Genomic DNA, 24978 nt, shown 5'->3' with positions numbered 1-24978 from the left:
CAAAACAGAGGAGAAGCAAATGAGATAATACTGTTTTCCTCTGAGGCTTCTCAGCTTCCCAGGGGAAGAATCCTGGGCAAAGGGATTTTTCCAGAACATATGTCTGTGACACCCATCTGTTTTAATCTTCTTGCAATCTTCAAAGCTGTTTGTTCTTGCCAAGGTGTCCTGTTATCAAATCTCTTATGCTAAAAATGGGCCAAAGTCCATCATCTGTCTTGTGTATCCTAATAGTAAAGATCTTCTGCAGCAATTCTGCCACTTCAAGAATTCTTTCAATTGCCAGATACTGGCTTTCTTTTTCACCACTTCTTATTTTTCTATAAATACTAAGCTGCTAATATATTACTTCACATGCTATTCTTCCATAGCATCTTGATAGAATCCCAGGAGCTGATTCTCAAGAACAGCTTAGTTCCATCTTCCTAATTCAGCTGTTAATCAATAACAGATACAAACCACATTCTGGCAACTCTCTAGAGTAAAAGCTTATTAAAAATACACCTATCAGGATAACTTGATTCCCCACAGATCCTTAGAGGTAATAATGCACAGGCTGTGATGCAGGTAAAGAACGTGTGGCAATAGATCATCTTTTTCCACCACCTTATGTGCAACTTATTTATTAAGTGTTCATACAGTATGTCAGTTAGACACCAAAAGAGAAAACCTGCTTCAGCAGCAGCTGAAAACAAAGCTAGGATCTAAGTTGACACATTTCAAAATTTAATTTCTGGGCTTTAAAAGTCATTTGTCTCAATCCAGAACTCTATAAAGCAGTTTAGTCTCCTCTTGAAAAAATGAACATTCTCATTAGATCACATTTTCCAGTGATGCAGCTTCTGTTAGACAGCAAGAGGAAACATACAGGCAGGCACATTCCTTGCTCCTCTCTTCTCATCTCAACAAATTTGTCACCATTAGGATCAATCATGAGAAGCTGCTAGAACACAAAATTCTCTTCCAATTACATACATAAAAGGATTTTTAATTTCTTCTTCCCAAGTCAATTTCTAAGGCTTTGATAAAGATTGGCATTATGGTCTTTTCTATTCCAGATAGACAATGTTTTATTAGACTAATTCAAGTCAAGACTTCACTTTCAACTTTAACATGTCAGAATGTCACCATGCAAACCAAACCAAAAGGCAGATTCTGGCCAGAGGACTGGTTTGAACCTGCTTCAGGCTGGAGTCAGCTGACCGAGTTCTTCTGGAGTGTCTTTTGAGTGTCTTGCATGTAAGCCATGCAAGAGCAAGTCAAAGGCAGGCATCATAGAAATAGACACTAAATACATAAAGGTAACATATTTGATTTAAAAAACTGTGCTTTTCTAAGCTGAAAATCTTTTTGCTGAGCTGGACACTGCACTGTATGACTGACATGAGGCTTTGGTCACAGATTATGCATGAACAATCCAGAAACTCCTGACTTCTTCATGAATTTGTATCTTATGTATTTTGTCCTTGCTTACACAGGCTAGAAAATGAAGGAAAACACGCACGATGATTAAGAAAACACAGTGCAATTTAGGAACCATTCAAGAAAATCATGGTGAAATCACCTATATGTTATATCCAGAGATGATCCAAACAATTGCTGCTGAAGAATTTGTACCATTAACTTTATTACAAATTTTCAAAGGCAGGTGGAGTTGCTCTTCCTGCTCAAATAATTTAACAGGATTCTTGTTATTAGCAATTAAATTGTTATTTGATTCCACCCCCAATGTGATTTAGAGATTCATTAGAGCTCTAAGACTCTTGAATACGGTGTGCTATGTGGATAAAAAGACCAGAGAACAGTTAACAATTCTAGGGAATTATGTCTATCATGTAGATTGGACAGGGCAATACGTGAGCTCCTGTGAAACCCTTTTACAAAATGTTATCGTTTATCATACTTAATTTGAAAGGATTCCCTGTCTTTATCAGGTGTTAATGTCAGAGAATCACAGAACCAACTGGGTTGTAAGAGATCTCTGAGATCATTCCATCAAGCTTTGGCCCAAACACCACCTTGCCAACCAGAGCAGAGCACCAAGTGTCATGTCCAGCTGGTCCTTGAACACCATCCCAGATGGTGGCCCCACCACCTCCCTGAGCAGTGCCTTCCAATGTTTAAGAGTCCTTTCTGTGAAGAAATTCCTCCTGATGTCCAACTTAACCTCCCTGGTGCAGCTTAAGCCTGTGTCCTCTTGTCCTGTCACTGGTTGTCTGTGCGGAGAGCCCAATCCCCATCTCACTACAGCCTCCTGTCAGGGTGGTGCAGAGAGTGACAACGTTCTCCCTGGGCCTCCTTTGCTCAAGACTGAGCCCTCCCCAGCTGCCCTGCTTCTCTCAGCCATTTCTCACCAGACTTATTCTCTAGACCTTTAATCAACTTGCTTTCTCTTCTCTGGACTTGCTCCAGCACCTCAGTGTCCTTCTTTGGATGATGCCAAGCTGGGTCAGAGGTCAAGCACTCCCCAAGAAGGTGCAGCCTCTGTGTGTTTGTCTGTTTCTCACCCTCCCTGCTGCTCTGGGATAACGCAGCACATCTGGATTCCTTGCATCCAACCCCATCTGATGTGCCACATCTGGGTTCCTTGCATACAATCACTGTCTAACAGGCTGTGTCTGGCTTCCCAGCATGTGATTCCTAGATAACAAGTCACTACATGCGATTCTTGGATAACATGTCATATCTGGATTCCTTACTTTCAATACATTCAATTCCTGGACAATATTGCACATACATTCTCTGGCCAAGGATGGGGCTGGAACAAGAATTTCCCCTTACACTTTAAAGGCATTTTTTTTTTGTTTTGTTTTTGTTTTTGTTTTTGTTTTTGTTTTTTTTTTTATTATTTTTTTTTGTTTTGGTTTTTTTTTGTTTGTTTGTTTTGTTTTGTTTTGTTTTGTTTTTTCTGGAGAAAATGAAGCTTTGACCTGAATTCCTGGCTGCCGCACAACATCTGTCTTCTACCTCGGCTTTTGCTGCTCTTGGCTGGGAGCCTGGCTGGAAAACAAAGATCCCATCTCCCCCCACCCCCTGGGCATTGGGACTGCTGGCCATGGCCATGCTGCCCCTCGCCAATCAGTGCTTACAATAATATTTTTCAGCGGATCTGCTGGAGGACAGGAAGGCTGCAGAGGGTCCTGGACAGGCTGGATCCATGGGCTGAGACCACTGGCATGAGGTTAAACAGGACCAAGGGCCAGGTCGTACACTTTGGCCACACTAACCCTCTGCAGCTCCCAGCTGTGGAAAGTGGTTGGGAAGCTGAATGACAACAGAACCTGAGCCCAGGTGGGTGCCCAGGTGGGTGCCCAGGTGGGCAAGAAGGCCAATAGCTCCGGGCCTGTATCAGCAATAGTGTAGCCCTGAGGACCAGGGCAGCAAGAGCCTGAATGAGAGATGCGGGACTCCAGGCGGCTCTTCAAAATGCAGTTTATTGTATCCAAGATCTTTCAGCAGTCCAGGGTTGTGGGTGACAGAGCCTGCGCCTACAGCTGTCAGCTCCAGCTCCAAACCTGGAGTCCCTTGAATTTTGGTTACAATGCATAATAAAATTTTCTTTGCTGAGTATCCTCACACAGAAGAACCAATCTATACCTTAATTTTTACCTATAGCTTATCATAACTACTATAATTATCATATTCATGTAACAATACTTCAATCACTAAAAGTTAGTACATTACAATTGAAGCAGGAAATTGTTTTTCAGTTTCCTTGCAGTAGAAAATTCTGAGACCTTTTTTCTACTTGCAACATCAGCAGTTGTGTTTGCCTGTGGAATCTTTTTGCTTGGTAAAAACATCTTCTTGTCTGAGGTGGGTTTATCCTTTGCTCTAAGCCATAAAAACACGCTCTAACTAATGTCTCCATCTCTCTGGGAGCCCCCCAGGAACCCCGGCCAGCCCCGGGTCGGCAGACAGCGCCGGGCAGCCCCGACAAGGCTGAGAGCAGGGGGACACTCTCCTGTGCCCCGAGGGTACCGAGGGCAGCTAGGCTAGTCACCTTTGCAGCAGAAGAGACGCTGGAGACATGGGTGGAGCATGAAAGGACCGACTCTTAGCAGGGGTTAATCCAAGGTTTTGTTCGGAGCTCCTGGGAGCTCCCCACCTCAGGGGGCCCCTGCCCAGAGTACCTGGGAGAGGTGCCAAGATTACATTTTAAAGGGAGGTATGAACCAAAAAATAGATAAGCTTGCTGACCAATAAAGAACTTTCAGGGGTGAAAACTTGGGGAATGGACATTTGGGATAGCGTATGGGGGTAGCACTTGGGGGGCTGACCCCTGGCCTCTGACTAATCACTCCATGACCTGAACTGAAAGTTCTAGATAGAAAGGATGGGATGCTGACAGAGTGATTGACAGAGAGTCTGATTGACAGATTGACAGGGATTTGGGGATAATCTCAACAAAGGAGAGGGATTCCACAGGTAAAGGGAAGGGGTACGATCAGGAGGAAACCATTTGGGAAAAATAAGGGGATACAAAACCAAAACCATTACAAGGTATAAAAACACACTACAACAAACTAACATATCCTTTACCTTCTTAGCTATCCAGTAAGATTGGCTCAGCAATTCTTTTCTTCTACATCAAAACTTGCTTTCATTTCTATTCCTTCTTCAGATTCTACACTCAAAAATCTTTCTGCCAAGCATACATGTCTGTGAGACATCCTTGTCAAACTTTCACCCTTCCCAACAAGGGCAGTGATTGTCCGGCTGTGCTGGGCACTGGTGAGGCCACACCTCGGGTGCTGGGTCCCTTTCTGGGCCCCTCAATAATAATTAAAGTTTCTCTAGCAATTGCTTTATTCATTATTTGCCTCCCTTCCCTGCCTGGTTGTGACAGGAACTACACCAAAGGGAAAGTGCCTACAGCCAAGGGAAGGCTGTGGTTGGGCACCTGGTTCTGTTTGTTGTTGCTGCTGGTGTTGTTGTTTGTTTGCCTTGTTGTACATACTGGCAAAGAACTGTTACTCCTTTTCCCATATCTCTTCCTGAAAGCCCCTTAATTTCAAAATTATAATAATATGGAGAGAAGGGGGTCACATTCTCCATTCCAGAGAGGTCCCGCAGACACCTGTCTTTAAAACCAAGACAAGATGACAATTAACAATTTATTAACAATTGTTTATTAACAATGAACTGACAATTATCAACTACTTGTCAATCTAACAAACAATTAGTTAGGTAACTTAGCTAACTAAAAGGTAAGATAAAGATGTTCTTGGAGCTTGGGAGGGCAGCTACAGACATCTCTGGTGAAGAGTGGGAGATCATCATCATCCTCAGAAGGCACGATGTTGCCGGCTCCTGCTGGATGCTCCAGCTCACACAAATGCTGTCCCTGGGGTGGTGGTCTCCAGAGCACCTCCTCCTTGGGTCTTGCCCTTCCTCCATCTGCACTAACGGTTCCTCGAGATTCTTCCATTCCTGGACTCTGCCTTTCACAATCACCTGCCCCATCTTGTGAGTCGGCTCCAGGTTAGGAATCCTAGGAAGAAAGGGACTGGTATTGGCCAGATGAACATTCCCAGCCAGCCGCTTTTCTGTCTCCTTGCAGAGTACACAGTGTTGCATCTTCTCTCTGTGCAAGCAGCGAGCAGCAAATGAAACAACTGCACTCGCTGCATGGAGGCTGCAGAGCTGCAAGGGCAGGAACATGACCAGTTAAATGCCTGGGCACCAACTACAGCACACAGGGTCCCATGTAGAGAAGCAGGCCTTGCTTGTCCCAAAAGGAAGCAGAGCTTGGGACTGTCTGGTCCCTGGATCTCTTGTTCCAGATTTGCAAGCTTCCAGGAGCTTACTGTTTCATACAGTGTCTATTTTCCCAGTGCCTCCCTACCAAGGCCAGATGATGATCTTTCTGTGCTCGTGTGGGTGCTTCTGCCGCCTCCCTGGGGCTGCCTGTCTCCCACCTCCCCATCCCAGTCAGAGGGACTGAAGGGAGGGTGTTAGGGGATGAACCAGGCTGTGCTTGGTGATGCCCAGCAGTAGGACCAGAGGCAATGGGCAGAACCTGAACTGGAAATTGCACCTGAACCTGAGGAAGAACTTTTTTCCTGTGCAGGTAACGAGTTGCCCAGAGATGGTGTGGAGTGTCCTTCACTGGAATTATTCCAGAGCCCTCCAGACACAGCCCTGTGCCATGTGCTCTGGGATGACCCCACTTGAGCAGGGAAGTGGGACCAGATGACCTACTGTGGTCCCTTCCACCCTGTCCCACCCTGTGATTCAGTGACACCCAGCAGTAGCATGAGTTGGCAAGTGTGTAGACGTTTCCCACCTGCACAGCAGGGTGGTCTTAAAATTCCTGGTGCACTTTGGCTTGAACTGCAGGTGAAAGGTCTGCTTCTGGCCAGGAGGGATGGTGCCATTTAGGGGCTGATGGAGAACAGGTCATGCTTAGCATCGGTGAAGACATCCAGGGAGGAGCTGGCACGCTTTGGAGACAGGTTCTTTTCTTTTGAGTGGCGCAGCTTCTTGGAGTGCTCCTGCTGCTCGTGCTGCTCCTGCTGCTGCTGCTCTGGCTGATCCTCCTGGTGCTCGGGATCCTGCTCCTGCTTGGAATCCTGCTGCTGCTTGGCAGGCCGCCGCAGCCGCCGCACTTTAGGAGGCGTCTCAGGAGGATGGTCCTGCTCCCACCAGAAAAGACTCAGCAGCTTTCTGCGATGCTTCATGGTATCGTAGGAGAGGAACCGACCTGCAGGGAGGAAGAGGACACCTTTCCAAGACAAAATCCTGTCTTCCCAGCAGCTCTGCCTCCTGCTGCAGGTGGGTGGAAGAGAGCTGGGATGCACTTGGAGCATCTCTGGCTAAGTACTTTCTTCTAGCAGGAAACAGAGCCTCTGGGAGCAGGGTCTCTGCCTGCAGCACACACTCCTGTGCCAAGCAGGAGAGCTGGCTTTAGACAGTGACTTTGCATTTGCCCTGCAGTGGGGAACTGCGCACAGACAGTGGCTGCAGGGCAGCTCACTCGTTACACCACCGTTTTTCCCAGTCTCAGACTCCTCAAAGAGATGACCTGACATCCCCCTTCCCAGTCCTGACCCAGCACGTGGCTGTCCCCAGAGCCTGGCTCAGCTCCTTTGCAGAGCAGGAGTGGCAGAGAAGAACAGAAGGGGCTGAAAGGCAGAGGGGGACAAGGAGAAAACTCTCCAGCTGCAGCTGGGAAGATGCTGATGAAAGTGGATGGATGGACAAGGATGAAAAAGCAATTCATGTTTTGGAGTGAAGTGGCAGGGTCTTCTCCTGTGAGTGTCTGTCTGAAACTTCCCTCATTTTTTGCCTCTCGATTGTCATGAAAGCCAAGACCACCAGGGAAAGGAAAAGATCCTGTTCTGAAAATCCAGGTCTGTCTGGTCCACCAAGCCAGATTATTGCCTACGGGTGTGTTTGCTCAACTCATGGAACACTGCACCTGAGAAGGGGCAGTGTGCTCTCCTTCCCCTGCATCACCTAGCAATGCTAGTGTTGGAATTTCTCCACCTTTCTGACTTGGCTGGACTTTCTCTCTGGAAGGACCTTCTCGGTGGTCACCACTAAAAGACCCTCCATTCACCGTACATCAACCACCGTGACAGATGGACTGAGATGGGAGAGGGTTCTCCCTCAAGGACTGAGACATGTGACCCCTACATGGAAGAGCTCCCCTCTTCTTCCCAAAAGGACTGAGACTGAAATCCCTACCATAGGGTGAAGGAAGGCGTGCGTGGGGACCAAAGCAAGTTTTGCAAGTGACCACTGGACCGAGAACACAATGGTTCCTGCCTACGACGTCTGCTGCTGACGACACCTGCTCCTGATGGACTACTGATGGACTCCTTGTACCCTTTATCAATAGACTATTTTGAAATGTGTCCCCTTCCCCCATTTCAAAAGGACTATAAAAATGGGTTAGAGCTGACTGATACCTTGGAGATCTCCCCTGACGTGAAGACGACAGGCCTCTTCGTCGACCGCACTTTGAGGGACTTTGTCATCCGCACGTCTGGTAGCTATATACCTCCTTGCCCTCCCTCTCTTCTTTTTTCTTTTCCTTATTCTTTCCCCTTCCTTCATTCCCCTTCTCTCTAACGCATCTTTGCTATGGCTACACAATAAAAGTATCTCTGTTTTGATTTTACTACAAATCCCCTTGTCGTGTCAGTTTTTGCACCCTGAGATCAGTGAAAAAGAACCTTCACGAATCACGTCCTTAGGACGGATCGTGTCATCTCCCCAGGCCCTCAGCAAGTGAAATGCCCTTACGCATCAGAGTGGTTGAATATGGCTCCTTCACTGGTTCAGTCTCTGCAGCTTTCTCCCAGGAGTATTTCAGGACTACCTCCCCTGTGTTGTGCATCGTGAAACTGAAAAGCAAGTAGGAGGAATTAGAAAAAACAGAAAGCCCATTAAGTATAAAGCAAATAGTACAGTAATATTGTCTGATGGACTCCTGGTACCACTTTCTCCTGAGAAGCATCTTCTCCAGGCAACCCTGCCATGCTCAGACTGCTGTCCTGGGTGGCCCAAGAAAGTATTTCAAAGTCTGGAAGTTTAGAGGAAATGGCCAACATGGTGCTCAGCACATTGAAGCTAAGGGCCTTACTCTGGCCTTTAGGTCTTGGTTTGACTGCAAACTTATTCTTGAGCAGAGGAGGACAGGTGACCTGCAGGGAAAGCAAAGCCATGGCTGTTCTCAGCAGAAACCTATGGCAGCATTGAGCCTCTCCTGACCACCATCTCCTGCTTGGCTTCACATGCACGTAAAGGGGCCACTGCTGATTTTTGTGGGAATCCTTAAAATCAGAGGGTTTTGGGAAAGCTACAAAAGGCAAGCCTCAGAGACAGCAGAACCATGATTAGAGCTAAGCAGTAGCCATAAGATTTGTCAGCAGAAAAATGATGTAAGAAGTAGAAAGTAAGTAAAGACAAATAGAACAATGGTCTGTGTCTTAATGCTTGTCTAGAATAGCTCCCTAAGCTGCTGAAAAGTATATCTAGCGAGTTATTGGAAGTTCTAAGCTTAATAATGGAGCTCTGTGCATTGTGTTTTAAGGCTTACAAGCAGATATTGTGTAGTTATGATATTTTATGAAAAATCCTTTGCTAGGATTTTTCCCATCCTGAGGAGCTGAGAGCCTCAGGAAAGAAATGTAAACAATAACTATCTGCTGCTGTGGAATGCAACAGGTGCATCTTTTATTGGTCTATGTGGATTGTTTTCAATTGATGACCAATCACAGCCGCCTGTGTCAAGGGTGTGAGCAGTCACAGGATTTTTGTTATGTATTCTATTCTAGTCTTGCTCTTTGTAGCCTTCTGATTATTTTTTCTCTCTATTCTTTTAGCATAGTTTTAATGTAGTATTTTAATATAATCTATAACATAATAAATCAACCTTCTAAGAAAAAATGGAGTCAAGCCTCCTGTCCCCACACTTAAAACATTCACCACAATGTTTTGTATTGACAGTATTGTATTCAAAATAAGCAAGCATTGTTTTAACTGAAGGTACATGTGCTTATAGCGGTTGGATGGAACTACTGTCAATATGCTTTTGCTTTGTGTGATTGGTCAAAAACCTTTTAAAGTAAGTTGTAACATTAAGTTCTTTATCTGCTGCTGGGGATGGGAGTTGCTGGCATCTTCCTTTTGTCATAACCGTGTAATGAGGCTGATGCTGGAAAATAAAACGGCTAAAGACATATTCCCCAGCAGTCCCGTCCCTCCCTGATTTGTACACAGCCCCCGGCAGCTTATAGTTTTGGCTGGGGTGGAGTTCTGGGAAGCAGGCACTGCACCAGCCCTGGGCAAAGGCAGCTCCTGCTCACAGGAGGAGCTGTGCCTGGCCTCCAGCACTCACGTGGCTGTCCTTGTCTCAAAGGGCAAGGTGTTGTTGAACTGAACCATGATCGTGTCCAGGTGGAACTGGGCGTAGGCAACAATGGCACTGAGGTACACCTCGACCTCCTGCCTGCTCTTCTCCACCACAGTGTGAGCTGGTTCTGGGGCTGTCTTGACCACCTGCAAACACAGGAGGGAGGAATCACTGAGCAGAGCCCAGAAAGTCAGGCTGAGAAGGGCAGTCTTCTGGCCTCCAAGATCAGCCTCACAGAGAGACTAGAAAGGACCATTCATTTTTACTTCCCTGGAAAGATGACAAAATTGGGACTGTTCTGCTGCAGTAGTTGTTTCTAGCCACTGATCCAAGCAGTCACTACCACAGCTGTTAATATCCCCATGGAGACTGTAGCTGCATTCCAGTCCCTTTACTTCAACCTTGCAGAGTGACTGGCTTTTTTTCTGGTCCCCTATAAATCCAGCAGGTCTCAAAATTAGGGCTCCCCTGCCAGAGCTCTGTGGATGGAGGACCCCAAGACTGAAGAGTTCTAGAAAGCATCTTTTTGTTCTTGTCTTAGGAGCAAGTGCTCTCCAGATGTCATGTCTGGAGCAACAGCCACACTGCTGGGAGCTGGGGATGTGCATTTTGGAATGTGAAAGATTTCACTGGGAAAGTCTCCAGTTGCAGATGTTCTGATAGAAAAGAGGGTGCTTTAGAGGCCTAAAAACGGTCCAGAAACTGGGAAAGAACTTTCAACCAAGAGGAGTGTGTTTGGCAATAATGACAATAAAAGCAAGAGTCTCTGGAGATGATCCTTCTCTTCACTCCTCCATAGAGTCATACAGTGCCTGGGTTACTCCATGATGAGATATCCCACACAATACAAAGACCACAAGCAAATTCTCATGCAGACAAAACTTGGAGTTCACCAGCATATGCAGGAGAAGTGGATTTCTCTCCACTTCAAAAGAAGAGACAGAGTGCAGCAGACTTAATTAATTCCTTGTTGGTGAAAGGGTACCAAATCAGATGAAGAGATTTCTAACAGCATAAAATGGGATAAAATCATAAAGCATTGCCTTCCATTCAATACGGGCTGCAACACTTGTGCTTGTGGTGCAGACTGATAGTTGTGTGTGGCTAAAGGTCTCTTGTCAGAAGGCTTCCCCATCTTGTGTGAGTGTATCTGGTCACTGTGCTTCCACCTCTTTTCTGGAATGCACAGCTGGTGAACCTCACGGCTGTCCAATGTCCAGAGGACGCAGGAGCTGCTCAGCCAGCAGTGATGGTGCTACGGTGGTTCTTTTTGTAAAAGCTGGGTTGGGGTTTTTTTGCTGTTTTGCTTCTTACCTTCTTTATTTTAGGCCACCTGGCTGCCGGGTCTTTCCTGGTGGTATTCTTCCACATGACAATGGTCATTTGGTCATCCCAGTCCTGAACCTTCTTTTTTGGCAGCTCAAAGTCGATCTTGGCCACCTTACATTTCACAAGGTGCCTCCTGAAGGTGACTGGGACATCTGACATCAAGGTCACTGTGATGTCCTTGGCACAGCCATGATGGAGGTGTCCCACCTAGGGAGAATCAGGGAGTCAAGACCAAACTGGAAGCACTGCCAAGGGCAGGGCTGACAGCAAAAGGGACCGATGGGGTGAACACCTGTGCCAGGAATCTGCACCTCGGAGTGGATTTACATGAAGTTGGATAGACAAAAGTATGAACAGAAGGTGCCACCTCCCATGACATGAAGCCTTTTCTGCAAGGCTAGCAGCCTTGGCCCAGCCAAGCCAGGGACTGCATCTCCTACGTGGCACTGGAATGGGCTATCAGTGGCATGTGAGGGCTCCGTGCCAGCTCCTGGGCACACCAGGGCAGGGCTTGAGTGATGGGGAAAGGCAGAGGCAGTCCATGCTCACCTTGGGGGAGAACCGGAATGGGGCCTCTGCCTCCCACTCAAAGCGCATGACCATCTCGGCGTGGCTGGTGATGGTGAAGGTCCTGCAGTAGGGCTCCCAAATGTGACAGTCCCCAAACTGAATGTGATTCACTCTGACAGCTGTTAAGGAGGAGAGCAAGGGATCTCAGCATGCAGGGAGCTCCACCTGCCCCCGTCACGTGCACAGACACCTGCATGTTCAATGCTTCCTGGCTCCAAGCCTTTCCCCCTCTGCCAGGGAGTTCCCCAGGCAGTTCCACCACTTCCAGGGAAACACCCTGACACATCCCTAAGCCAGTGATGTGCAGCACAGCACACACTGCTCTGCATGCATGGCTGCTACCCCCAAATGGCCACCAAGTCCCATGGTTGACAGCCCAGGCCTGGCTAGAGGGAAGACATATATGATCAGATATTTTCCTCTTCCTTGCTCCACCTTGGCACTCTCTCCTCTTACCATCAATGATGTTGTCCTTCAGGCTGCCATCAGCATTCCTCTCCTCAGTGCCTTCCTCTAATCCATCAAGGGTGAATTCGCCCCGTGGCCTTCACCCACCAGTTCAATTATGGTCTTGTTAGAGTAGGTGTCCCCCACTAACACACCAATCTGCCTTTCCACACGTTGAGCCAGGGTGGGTTTGAAAATGGCATCAAACTCTGCCGATTGCCCGCGATTCAGAAGGAAGAAAGGCTTTGTGGACTTGCTCTCTGCACAGCAATGGAAATCAGAGTTAAGTGCTGCAGCTGTACTGAGGAAATATTTCCATAGGATATATGAGGAATAAGAGGTTGAAACCAGCTGCCTTCTAAGCACTGGTTCTACCCCCAGTTGTTGCAGACCCTCTTCCTATGTTCACAAGCCTGCCACCCCCAGACACAGCACCACTTAAGCAGCTTAACCTCAGGTTGATGCCCAGCCCTCATTCCATCTGCTTCCCACCAGCTCCAGCCATATGGAAAGCTGAGCCAAAGAGTGCTTTCAGCTTCTGCTGGCTATCTGAGTGCTCAAGGGTTGTGTCTGCTCAGGCTGGTACCACGCCATGTGCAGCAAATACCTCAGAGGGTCCACTGAGGTAGTGACAGTCCCCCACAACTCAACCCACCATGTCTAGCAGAACAGAAGAACTTCCTGCAACTTCCTAGGAGGAAACCCTGCAAAAAGCCCCCAAGAAAAGTCTGGGAGACAGAGGGCCCAAGGGACAAAACTGTGCCTAACATGTGGCTGCTGCTCAGAGAAGCCAAGAGCAGGGCACACGTTTTCCCTCTGTGCATGATTGCACTTCATGGGTAATGAATTTACCGTTTCCAGCTGAATCCTCTTCCACATCTCCATTGTGGAACACCTTGACAGCAGTGGCCCTGCCTTTCAAGGAGAACATTCTGTGCTCATCCTCCAGGTGTAACATAAACTGAGAAAAGGGAACACAGAGCACAATGGTACTGGTGTGAGTACAGGATGGCACGAGGCCTGACACTGCAGTGCTGCTGGTCCCACATGGGAGCCCAGCACCTCTCCCACTAGAAACAGCACTTAGCCCAAAAGTTAAGTCAAACCAGCGGGAAAAAAAGGGTGTTCAGAGGCATCTGGATAGAACTGACACAGAACCAAATGGGACAAAACGTAATTGGCAGGACGTAATGCAACCACAATTAAGTTTACTTAAAATGTACTAAAGTGGGCTGAAATACAATCGAATGGAACTGGGAAATCACACATGTCCATGAGAACAAAAGGTGACCCAAGAGACAGGGGGGAAAATAATCCACCACCTTTCTGGTGTTCAACTTAAAGAAGAAAGACTGGACAGAAAATTTCCAAGAACTCCTTTCTTACAGAACAGACATCAGTCACTTGTTTCAAAAGAATTTCTGACACCTCCTCACAGGTTTGCCATGTTTTTTGGGACCCTTCCCTTCTGCCACAAGCACTTGCTCCCAAACCAGACCATCCCTTGAGCAGGTCCTCCTCACCTTGACAGGTATGATGCCATCATTACGGATGACCAGGGGCAGCATCTCTGAATCCCCCAGCCGGAGCCTCTTGAAGCGCAGCACGGCGTTTCCCCTCTTGCTGCGAGCGCTTGGGCACACGACTGTCACCCGTGGCTCATGCCCCTTCCCACTGATGGTGAAGGTCAGGCTTTGGGGTTTAATTCCCACAGAGCTGCAGGAGAGGCACAGAAACAATTTCAGCTGGCACTAACCCATTTCTCATTGGGCAAGCAAAGCTGCAAGGGCCACCCACAGTCTTTTCCCTGCCTGCTGTTCCTGTACCCCACAACACAGCCCCCCACCAGCCTCTTCCCAATCCACTCAGGGCCATTCACAAGACAAATCTGCTCCAAAGAGCCAAAGCCTTCCACAATAACAGTTACAAATAACTTCACTTAATTGAGTCATGCAGTACAGCAGGGAAATAACACGGCACCAGACGAGATATGGCAAATCCCCATGCTGCAGTGAGATGAGACTTATACAACAAGAAAAAGCACAGCATGAAATCAGTCCAAAAGCAAGAAGGCAAAAAGAAATCATTGTTGTTCTCAAGAAAGATCTTTTCCAAGAACAGTAAAATTACAATCGCTTATTAGCAGTTAGTCTTCTCTTGGTTCAGCCACTAAAGGGTTGAGGAAGGGAAGCTCAAAGCCCCAGTCCACAGGTCCCAGGGCAGAGGAACTGGGCTCCTCTTTCATACCAGCTCCAATCACTCACATGAAAGAGCTTAATGTATGCCAGGGAGTCACGTCACAGAGGATCATTTAATTTTACAGAAACAAATGAGGAAAATATGACTGCTGACTGCTGGCACAGAAACTGCTTCATCTAAGCCTTTGCCGTTGGAAACCCCCAGCTCAGCTGAAGCACATCTCAGTAACTTACAGCTGGCTACCTAGTATTTCCCTCTCTTCACAGTTCCTCACACAGGCTAAACCATCAGCCTCATGCTTCTGCTCTAAGAGTTCTTAGAACCTCCCAGATCATCTCATGCCAAGTACTCTGCCTAAGGCTACTGAAAGCATTAGAGCTAACAAGAGGTCTGTGCCTTCCCAGTGGAGAGGCAGCTACCAGAGAGTATTTCACAGGCTCACTTACCCTTTTGGGATGACAAGGGAAGCCTTGAAAGTGCAGTTGTAGTTCTGCTCCTCTGGTGGGGTGAAGGTCACCGTAGCAATGGCACAGGATGAGCTGGGAACAGACATCTTGACTGGATGTAACTTGAAAATGTTGTTGATAGGGCTTTTTGCCTTGGGGGAACCCAGAGAGCAGTGTTAGGAGGAAACACCTTTCAACATGACGTGGTTTTATTCATAAATGCATTACTGAGAGCAGTCCCAGACAGTGTGTCTCCTTCCTGCTTCCCTGGGCAGGCTCCCTCCCTCCCGGGGAATGCTGACCTTGTGCTAAAGCAGTGTATGTTTTGAGGGCTGGCAGCTGCACCCACCTATATGGGAGGTGGGCACTGCACGGACAACCCTGCAAATAACCTAGAGCTGGCCTTCAAAGAGAAGGAAAAGCCAGGGAGCCTGAGGAAATGCTCTGCTTTGAGCCCTGGCATGTCAGTTCATAACAGCCCCTCTCTGCGTGTGCTTCCAAGAGAGGTTCAGAAGGACTCACTTCTCCCATCAAAGACCCAGCGGTTTGAGCCAAAACCTTGCCCCAGACATGCAGAATTCAACACAACTGCTCCCTGGCTCTGCTGCTCTCCCCTGCAGTTTGACCTGCACTGAGTTAGCCTAATCTGGGCCACAGGCAGCAATGCATCTGGAGAACAAAACAGGCTCTCACACGGCCCTTAGAGGGCAGCCACCACCTTGGCCTCCTGTTCTTACCTCTCCAGGCAGGGGTTCGATGGAGAGCACCACATCGCATGGCAGACAGCTTGCGTTGTAAATATTGAAATGAGCTTCAGCCTCTTGCCCAACCTGAGCCTTGCTGAAGATGAATCTGTTCTCATCTGTGACAAACAGGCTGGCGCATTCCACCGACTGCAGCTTGTGCTCGAGGTCGGTGCTGCTGCAGATCAGGTACTCCTCGAAGATTAATGTGACATCCTCGACGAGTGCTGTGGACACACCAGAGGGATGAGCAGGGAGAAGCCTCCCTGATGGATTTATCTGGACTCTGCTGGCCTCTCAGAAGGCTTGATAAGCCCTTTCTGCCCGGGTGACTGCTAAACCCAGTGTTGGGTAGGGGAGCTGGCTGGGAGGATGGAGCTCAGTCAGCCTCAGTCTTAGAGAGCATTGCTTTCCTTTTATCCTTCCTTCCATGTTGGAACCCAGGGCATCTCTCTGGATGCCCTGGATGTCTCACAGCCCTGGCAGGGGCTCGGACACCCTGGCAGGAAGCCAAAGACACCTGGAAATTCGATCTTAATTCATGGAGCAAATTGCCAACCTTATATGAAGAATTACAGGCACAAAAGTTTAAGTAGCACAGTAGTAGCAATCACAGGGTGAAGGGAAAAATTTTAGAGCACTGTACAGGGGTGTTTTGAATCTTGTACATGGGGGTCAGGGGTTCTAAGATGGAGGGATTTGGGCGTGCCCTGTCCTTCTTCTTTCTTCTCCTTGGCATCCATGTTCAGGATGACGTTGGCATGTGTGGATTGGTTCATGGTGAAGGTGCACTTGCTAACAAGGATGACAAGTAGTGGAAATAGAAGGTAAATATCTTCTACGTAGTTGTCACTATAAAAGAGACAACCGCCCCGTGGGCGGGAGAGAGTGCCCTTGGCTGTCTTGCTGATCAGACCTTGGCTGGGCAGACAGAAAAACTTTGTAGATAAGAAACAATAAACACAACCGAAGACCAAAAAAGCAAGAGTCCAGCCTCCTTTTTCAAAGCGCGGCCTGCCCAGAACCACCTTTTCCCGTGCTGGGGCACAGACAAGTAACGGCCGACCCCAACAGACCCTTATGGCCCCTCATGGCCCCTCACAGCCCCTCATGGCTCCCTCACAGTTCTCCATGGCCCCTCATGGCCCTTCTTTGTCTCTCACAGCCCCTCACAGTTCCCCATGACCCCTCACAACCCTCACAGCCTCTCACAGCTCATGGCTCCTCATGGACCCTCAAAGTCCCTTATGGCCCCTCAGAGCCCCTCATGGCCCTTCACGGCCCCTCACAGCCCTTCATGACCCCTCACAGCCCCTCACAGCCACTCATGACCCCTCAGAGAAGAGGAGCACGAGGCTGGTGAGGGGCTTGGAACACAAGCCATATGAGGAACGACTGAGGGAGCTGGGATTGTTTAGCCTGGAGAAAAGGAGACTCAGAGGTGACCTTACCACTCTCTTCAACTTCCTGAAGGGTGGCTGTGGTGAGCTGGGGGTCGGTCTCTTTCTCCGGGCAACAACAGATAGAACAAGAGGACACAGTCTCAAGCTGCACCAAGGGAGATACAGGCTAGACTTAAGGAGGAAGTCTTTCACAGAAAGAGTGGTCAAATACTGGAATCATCTGCCCAGGGAGGTGGTGGAGTCACCATCCCTGGATGTGTTTTAAAAAAGACTGGATGTGGCACTCGGTGCCATGATCTAGTTGAGGTGTTAGAACATGGGTTGGACTCGATGATCTTAAAGGTCTCTTCCAACCTAGAGATTCTGTGATTCTGTGATTCACAACCTCTCATGACCCCTCACAGTCCCTCACAGCCCTTCATGGCCCCTCATAACCCCTCACAGCCCCAGGCACGGGGGTCCCCCCAAAGGAGAAGGGGTCGCGTCCTGCTTGTCTTCTTTAATTTCAGTCCCTTCCCAGCGACCAGTAAAGAAAGGCTGAAATGGAGCCTTTCCCCAGCGTTTCCCTCAGGGTTAATTGTGGGCTGAAGCTGTGTGCTGGCGCTGGCCCCAGCACCAACATCCCTGCAGCCGCCAGGCCTTTGCTGTCCCCCCGTGTCCGTCGCTGTCCCCGAGTCCCGCCCGGCTCTGGCAGCAGCAGCAGCCGCAGCGCAGCGGGCGCCGGCCCGGCCCAGCCGGGGCTCCCGGGCAGGAGCAGCAGCAGCGCCGGCCCCTTCCCGCCTGCTCCTGCCTCGGCTCCCAAGGGCTTTTCCAGCTGATCCTGGAGTAGAGCAACCAGCACCCACACACAGCCCTGACTCCTCAGGGCCTGCCTGTGCTGCCCTGACCCAGCCCTCAGAGGAGGAAAAGATCGGGCTCCAGAGCTGTTTTCAGCACTGTTTTACTCAACCTGAGCTGACAGCAGGAGGCTGCTGCTGCTGCCTTTGCCTTGGGAATTGGAGATCATGGCTGCTCTTGACCCTCTTCTGTTTGCCACCTGAATTTTATCAGTACAACTGCACTTGCCTCTTTCAATCACTGCTACCAACTATGCTTTTGTGATGGTGAACCCCGTGTTTTTGTCACAGGCATCATGATTAGCAGAGATTGAAATGCTCACAAGTCTTTAAGCACTAAGTCGAGGGGAATTAAAGCCTCACCGAGCACTCAAACACAGCCCTGTTGCTGGTGCTGTTGAAATAGAATCAACTTACAGAGACCATCACAGACATTGCCTCTGGAGTGGCAAATCAAATGAAAAAATCGACCAGGAGAAAGAAGAAACAGAACTTGACTGGCTTCATTGCTTCCTTGGAGCAGCAGAAAATGGAGATGCCCAGAGGTATTTCCAGCTGCTGCTGATCCCAGTTGGAGGCCAGCCCTCTGCAGAGTCCCAGCAGGAACTGAGCCCAGCCCAGGGAGTTCCCAGAGTGTCCTGGAGATTCTTTCTCTGCATTCAGTCAGGCTTGCATTCCCCAGCAAGTCCCCAACAAAACCTCCTGTTTTCTTGGGTTAGAACAGGCACCATGGAAAACTCCCCAATGGCACAACTCCCCAGCCCACAAGGAAAAGAAAGGACAAGTTGTCAAGTAATCCAAACATTTCTCTTGCTTTGCTGCACTCACGGTATGGAAAGCCAAGAGAAGCTGCAGTTGGAGGCACATCTTGTGACAGAAGCTCAACCTTGTTCTCCAGGAAAGAAGGTTCTTGAAAAGAGCAGACAGGACTGTGGAGAAGATTCCTGGAAAAGTGAAACAGCTTTCCGGAAGTGAAATGAAAATGGAAAGGCACAATGTGAGATCTTTTCCTCTATTTATTTCTATGCTCCCCTTTTCTATGTTGCACTACTTCTCCATGCCATGAATTCCAAATGCATCTCACCTCTCCGATCGATGGCTTAGCGAGTTTTAGACACTCTAAAATACCACAAGCTACACACAGTTTTCCTCGCCCTGGTTTTGCTGGAAAGCTATGCCAGAGCCATAAGTGCAGTGCTTGGGTCAGAAACAAATCCTGCAGGCAGGGAATGTGCCCTGCCAGTGCTGAGCCTCAGCAGGGACAATGCACAGCAGCAGCCGAGGGTTTTTCCCGTGCCCCTGTGCAGGAGTCAGGACTCTGGAGTTCTGAAGTTCCCGTGTTTGGACAGACTCAGGGGCTGCCCCGGGGTGCGGGGCCAAGCGTGGAATGGACACACGGACAAATGGCCCCAGGTCTTGCAGCAGCGAGTCTACGGCCCTTGCCATGTCTCTCTTGTTCCTCCTCTCCCTCTGCCGGTGTCCCGCACTCTGTCTCGGTGCCCCGCAGCCACTCCCGGTGTGCCTGCCCCGGCCCGTCCCTCTCCCCGTGCCGGGCAGGGCCATGTCCCCAGCCCATCCCCAGCCCCAGGCATCCCGCCGCGGTCTCGCCTCCCCCCGGCTCTCGCCGTCCTGGCTGTGGTGCTGCTGGGCGGGCATCAGTGCCTGGGGCCGGGGCGGCATCGCCTCACTTTGGCTGCGCCTGGCCCGAGCCCGGCCCTGGCCCCCATGTGGTCTCCAGTCCTCTTCCCGGCCCCAGCTCCTCCTGGGGCCCGTGGAGGACACACGCGGCGCGGCCGCTCCCGCCGCCTCTGCTGCGGCTTCCCCGGGCCGAGCTCCGCCGTTCGGCAGCGTGGCTACCGGGGCCCGGGGTGGGTGGGGACGGCCGGCCCGGGGTGGTCAGGGGCCGTTGCTGGCCCTGGGCCGAGTGCTGACAGCCGCATCCCGCCTGCAGGGAAGGCGCAGGAGGCCCTGCAGGAGCAGTAATGGCTGGGTTTGCTGCTGGGACCCAGCGGCTTCGGCAGCGTCTGCTCGGGAACACGGGTCTTGGGCGGCACCCCAGTGAGCGGAGGGGCTGGCAGCAGGCAGAGGAGGAGGAGGAGGAAAAGGCCGGGGTGCGGTGGGGTGGGCAGCGAGCTCAGCCTGCTGCTGCCCCTTGCTTGCAGGTGGCCATCAATGCATGCCGTGGAATGGCATCCGGCACTGGGGCGAGCTGGTGAGTGAGCAGGGCCAGCGGCAGAAGCCGGGCCGTGCCGGGCGGCGAGGAGCCGGGGCCCAGCACCGTGGAGCTACCGGGAGCCCTGCAGGGAGAGCAGGCATGGGCTGAGTGGGGCATGCAGAGCATCCTGGGCTGGCTGAGGGGTCCCAGAGCCCTGGCACGGCCTCAGCTCCACTGACGGCATCGCGCTCCTCCCGCAGCCCGACGGCACCAGCGCGCCCCTGGAGATCGTGCTGCTGGCCAAGGTGTCCTGTGGCTGTGCTGGTGTCATTCAGCTCCTGGAGTGGCTTGAGCTCCCCGACAGCTTCTTGCTGGTGCTGGAGCGTCCGGAGCGGTGCCAGGAGCTCTCGGATTTCCTGGCGGAGCGGAGGTTCCTGCCGGAGGAGGAGGCGCGGGGGCTGTTCCACCAGGTGCTGGAGGCCGTGCGGCACTGCACCAGCTGCGGGGTCCTGCACAGGGACATCAAGCCTGAGAACATCGTGCTCAACCTGGCCAGCGGGCAGCTGAAACTGATTGACTTTGGCCGTGGCACCTTCCTCCAAGACACAGCCTACACCCAGTTTGCAGGTGAGCCCTGCCAGGGGATGGCCACAACTCCCTAAAAACACCTCCCGATGTGAAATATAAAGCTGTGTTTTGTGTCAGGTACATACAGGCAATGTGTATATCTGTGATTGTGATATGTGTGGAAACTGACCGTGGGACAGTTATGAAGACAATTCTAATAAATAACTGAGGAAGTAAAGCATGGAAGAAGGCCTTTGAACCTATCCTTTGTTTGCAATTAACCTTTATAAGTCTTAAGTTGATTTAAGAGCATTCGAATTAAAGCTTTAAGGATGTTGCTGTTTGACAGGAACGTTCTGCTTCTAGCTAAAAAGAGTTTGCAATAACAACCTTTTGAAGTATAATTTCAGAATAATGCTTGTAGTAAGGATCTTTGAAACTATAGCTTTAGAATATATCAAAAGGAAAGATGCTTATCTCGACACCTTAACAAAATATGCAAAAGCAGCTTGAGAAAGGAAGATGAACATCCACTCAAGGATTGATAGTTTTGACCAAGGGAAGCTGGACATCACTGGTATGAGATTTATAGTCCTTGCAATTCAAAGGTGAACCCGCATATGGACCCTGGACCTCACCAGCTGAGAGACTTCTTTCTTCCTTCAGAAGCTGGACCCCACCATCTGGGGATACTCCTTTCTGAGATACATCCTGAGAAAAACTAAATCACAATAGTGTATAGAATTGTGACGCAAACATTTGGAATAGAAACTGCTGAAAAAGCTTATGAAAACCCCTATAAATATCTGTAAGCCCCAACTATCGGTGTGCAGTTGGAGGGAAAATTCCCCCCACTGTACCCAGCGCTGTATTGCTCATACTTTACCATATTCATTAATAAATTGATTGCTGCTTGAGTATTGGCCTAGTCAAGCTTCTTATTCATATCACCAGGGACCCCCCGATGTCCCCCTGAGGGCCATCTGCGGCTCGGCTTTGGAGCTCTGCAAGCTCCAAACATCCCCCCAAAAAAATCCCAAACCCAGGGACCCCCGGGATACTTGGGGCGAGCTCCCCCTCCCCGGGCACCTGCGGGATGGGGGGCGATGGTCCCGAGCCGAAGCTGCTGCGAGTGCAGAGAGAGCTGAAAGCATGCGGTGCTTCCTCCAGCTGCTCCAGCTCCTCCTCTGCCTGCTCCTCCTCCTCTCTCCCTCTATCTTCCTTCTCCTCTATCCCACCGTCTTCCTCCTCCTCCCTGGCCGGGACACAACGGGAATGGGCTGGGTCACTCCCAAACCAATCTGGGGGAGTAGAGGTTTGGGGGCAACAATGGGAAAGGGGTGGGAGAGGGGGCACAGGGGGAGGTGAGACCCACTGAGGGTCCTCCAGGTTACCCCAGGACCCCTAAGCCCCATCCCAGCCCCCCCAGTTCCCTCCACAGTCCCAAATGAGGGGGGGCTCAGCCCAGGACCCGCTGTCCTTCAGGGCTCCTCCGAGGGCAGTAAACGGGAGAGTTCCCAGCTCGGAGAGGCTCCAGCAGAGGAGGGGACCTTGTCCCTCCTTGAGACCCTTTAAGGCTCTTCAGACCCCTTTGAAGGGGACATTTTTAGGATTTTTCTGGGGGGATCTCAACACTACTAGGGTGTTTTTTCCACCCCATTTTAGGGTGCTTGAGAGGACGCAGCCCCATAAGCCCCTTTTAAGGGGGGGATCATGACAGCTTTAAGTGACATTTTTATGGGACCCCACCCCCCATTCCAAGCTCCAGTAGGGGACGTTTTTCCCCCCAGGGTGGATTTTTGGGGTTCTCTCTACCATCGCTGCTTTAAGGGCTCCTGCTATGGTCAGGTCCTACTATAAGTCCCCTTAAAAGGGCAACACCACTCCCATTGATTCCGACAGCAGAGCCCGGGGAGGGGTTGGACATCCTGGGAAGGTTGGGGGTCCCAGGGGGGTTTGGGGGTCCCAGGAGGGTTGGGGGGTACCTGGGTGATGGTGATGGGGACTCTGTGCTGGGCATAAACTGTTGTGAGGGGTTCCCAGGGGGGTTTGTGTATACTGGGGGTTTTTGAGGTCATGGTGGAGTTTTGGGGGTTCCCAAAGGGAGTTTTCAGGGGTCCCAGAGGGGGGGATTAGGCGATCCCAAGGGGAATGCAAGGCTGTTTTGGGATACCTGCTGGTGACGGAGATGGGGATCCCATGCCAGGTATGAACCTTATCAAGGGGGTCTGGAAGGGTGTTGGGACGTCCTGTGGGAATTTTGATGTCCTGAGAAGGTTTGGGGGGGTCTGTATGGGGTTTTGCAGTCTTGGGGAGCTTTTGGAGAGGCTAGGGATGATATTGGGGTCCCAGGGAAGCTGCGTTGTTCCAGGGGGTTTGGGGTTCCCGGGAGGCTTTCTGGGTACCTGGGCGATGCCAGTGACACAGCTGAGGCCTCGTGCTGGGAATGAACCTTCTCACTGAGCATGGGCAGTGCCAGCGTGTTCAGGGAGATCCTGGGTGACCCGGGGGGGTGACCCCTAACCCCAGGGGACCCCAAATGCTAAGGGACTCCCCTCAGTGCTGGATCTGCTGCAGGCAGGGAGGCACCAGCACTTGGACCCCAGCCCCCACCATCACAGAGGGGCTGTGGAAGAAATCAGGGGGGGCACAGACAGGTCGGGGGGGACCCCCAAAGTCCTGGGAAGGGGGGAACACAGGGGAACTCACAGAAATCCCCACTGGGGACTTAGGGGTGACCCAAGGAGGAGTTTGGGGGGGCTGGATGGGTCATGGGGGGATCTCCAAGTGTCTGGGAAGGGGAGAAGAACCGGGTGACCCCCAGGTTGGGTTTGGAGCGAACCAGAGTGGAGCTTCCAAACACCAAATCCAATGAGGATAACAATGCTGATGGCAGCACTGACAGACACAGCGACCACCAGGGTGAGATTCCTGCTGGATTCCAGCTCTGGGAAGCATGGCATGGTTAGGAGGGGAGGGGAACCCCCATCCCACTGCTCCACAGTCCCAAATTCCCAGTTCCCACATTCCATGTTCCCAGCCTCAGCCCAGGAGCAGATCCCAGGCTCTGGCATTCCGGGATGCTCCGCCCGGCGCAGGGGCTGCTCCTGCTCCTCCAGCAGCGCCTCGATCCTGCCCAGGTGTGGAACGATCCCCGATTTCATCCCCTTCATCCAGCTGGTCCCAATGGTGCTGGGGTAGAATCTGTATGCATGGCAGGACAGTGTCAGGATCCCGTGTTCCACTTTTCGGGACACACGGACATCAGGGGGCTCTGGGATGGGGTAACGGTGAGATGCATGCATGGAATTCCATGGCAGTGGGACAGGGCTGAGATCTCCCCATGGAATTCCATGGCAATGGCATGGCAGTGAGATCCATCTACAGAATTCCCATGGGAATGGGACAACAGTGGGATTCAACCATGGAAGTCCCATGGGAATGGGATGACAGATCTATCCATGGAATTCCCTTGGTAATTCCCATGTTGGCAGATTTTGTCCTCCCAAATCCCGCATTCTCATTTCCCACATTCCCATGGGAACTCTGCCCTCCCCACCTTTACACTGCAGCTCCTCCCGCCCATATCTGACATATTTCTGGAGCCACTCCACGCAGCTGTGCCCTGAGGAATTTGTTCATTCCTCGGGCTCCATCTCCCGGATCCCCATGGCAGTCCCACAGTTGCCATGGCAGCCCCAGAGATGCCCCAGGCGCGGCTGCCCCCGCTCAGCCCCGCTCTGGCTGTGCCGCTCCCGCAGCACCTGCAGCTCCCCGGTGGCCCCGTGCCGGTGCCGCTCATTGTGCCGGCTCTGGCTGTGCCGAGATCCCGGCTCGGCTCCAGCCGCCACCCCCGGTGGCTGCGGCAGTGCTGGAAGGGGATCCCATCCAGAGACCCCATGGACACCAACCGGGGGAACCCTGGGCCGGGCTCCAACAGTACCACGGGCAGGGAACACAGGGGCAGGAGAACTGGGGGGGGACAGGGGGCTCTCAGTGCCCGGCAAAGAGGTAAAAGGGTGTCTCGTTTATCAGGAATAGGGGTGCAGGAGGGTGTCAGTGGGGTGACGGAAATGGGGGGAGGCAGGGACATGGAGAGGTAGAAGGGAATTCCAGGGGGTCCTTGAGCCCAGGAAAGGGGAGTCCAGGGTGGGGACACCTGGGATGTTGGGAAAGGGGGAGTTCAGGAGGTCTCTGCTTTTGCAGAAAGGAGGGGCTAGGGGCTGGGAAAGGCAGGAATGGGGTTCCAAGGTGTTCCAGGCCGTCAAGCCCACGGCAAGTCTGCAGGCTGGGAGCCATGGATGGCCGGGAAAATGGGGAGCAGAGGGTCCTGATGTCTGGAAATGGGGGATTCAGGAGGGTCCCTGTGCAGGATAAAGAGAGCAAGGGGGTCCCGTGCCGGGGGTCCCACCCCCCTC

General features: G+C 51.1%; 1 protein-coding gene and 1 pseudogene across 1 annotated transcript; one reads left to right on the top strand and one right to left on the bottom strand.

The window, feature by feature from the left end:
* LOC135292537 (zinc finger protein 850-like) overlaps positions 1 to 24978 on the top strand; it is a 337224-nt pseudogene that overhangs the window by 9913 nt on the left and 302333 nt on the right.
* Positions 20536 to 24303, bottom strand: LOC135292495 (class I histocompatibility antigen, F10 alpha chain-like). The gene is made up of 2 exons (XM_064406697.1): positions 22734 to 24303; positions 20536 to 21815 (listed from the first exon to the last, which is right to left on the bottom strand). The coding sequence occupies exon 1, from the start codon at positions 23995 to 23997 to the stop codon at positions 23266 to 23268; it is 732 nt and encodes a 243-aa protein (XP_064262767.1). The 5' UTR covers positions 23998 to 24303; the 3' UTR covers positions 20536 to 21815; positions 22734 to 23265.

Source organism: Passer domesticus, unplaced genomic scaffold (genome assembly GCF_036417665.1).
Source record: "Passer domesticus isolate bPasDom1 unplaced genomic scaffold, bPasDom1.hap1 HAP1_SCAFFOLD_37, whole genome shotgun sequence".
Lineage (NCBI taxonomy): Eukaryota > Metazoa > Chordata > Aves > Passeriformes > Passeridae > Passer > Passer domesticus.
This window is presented reverse-complemented; position numbering and strand designations above follow the sequence as displayed.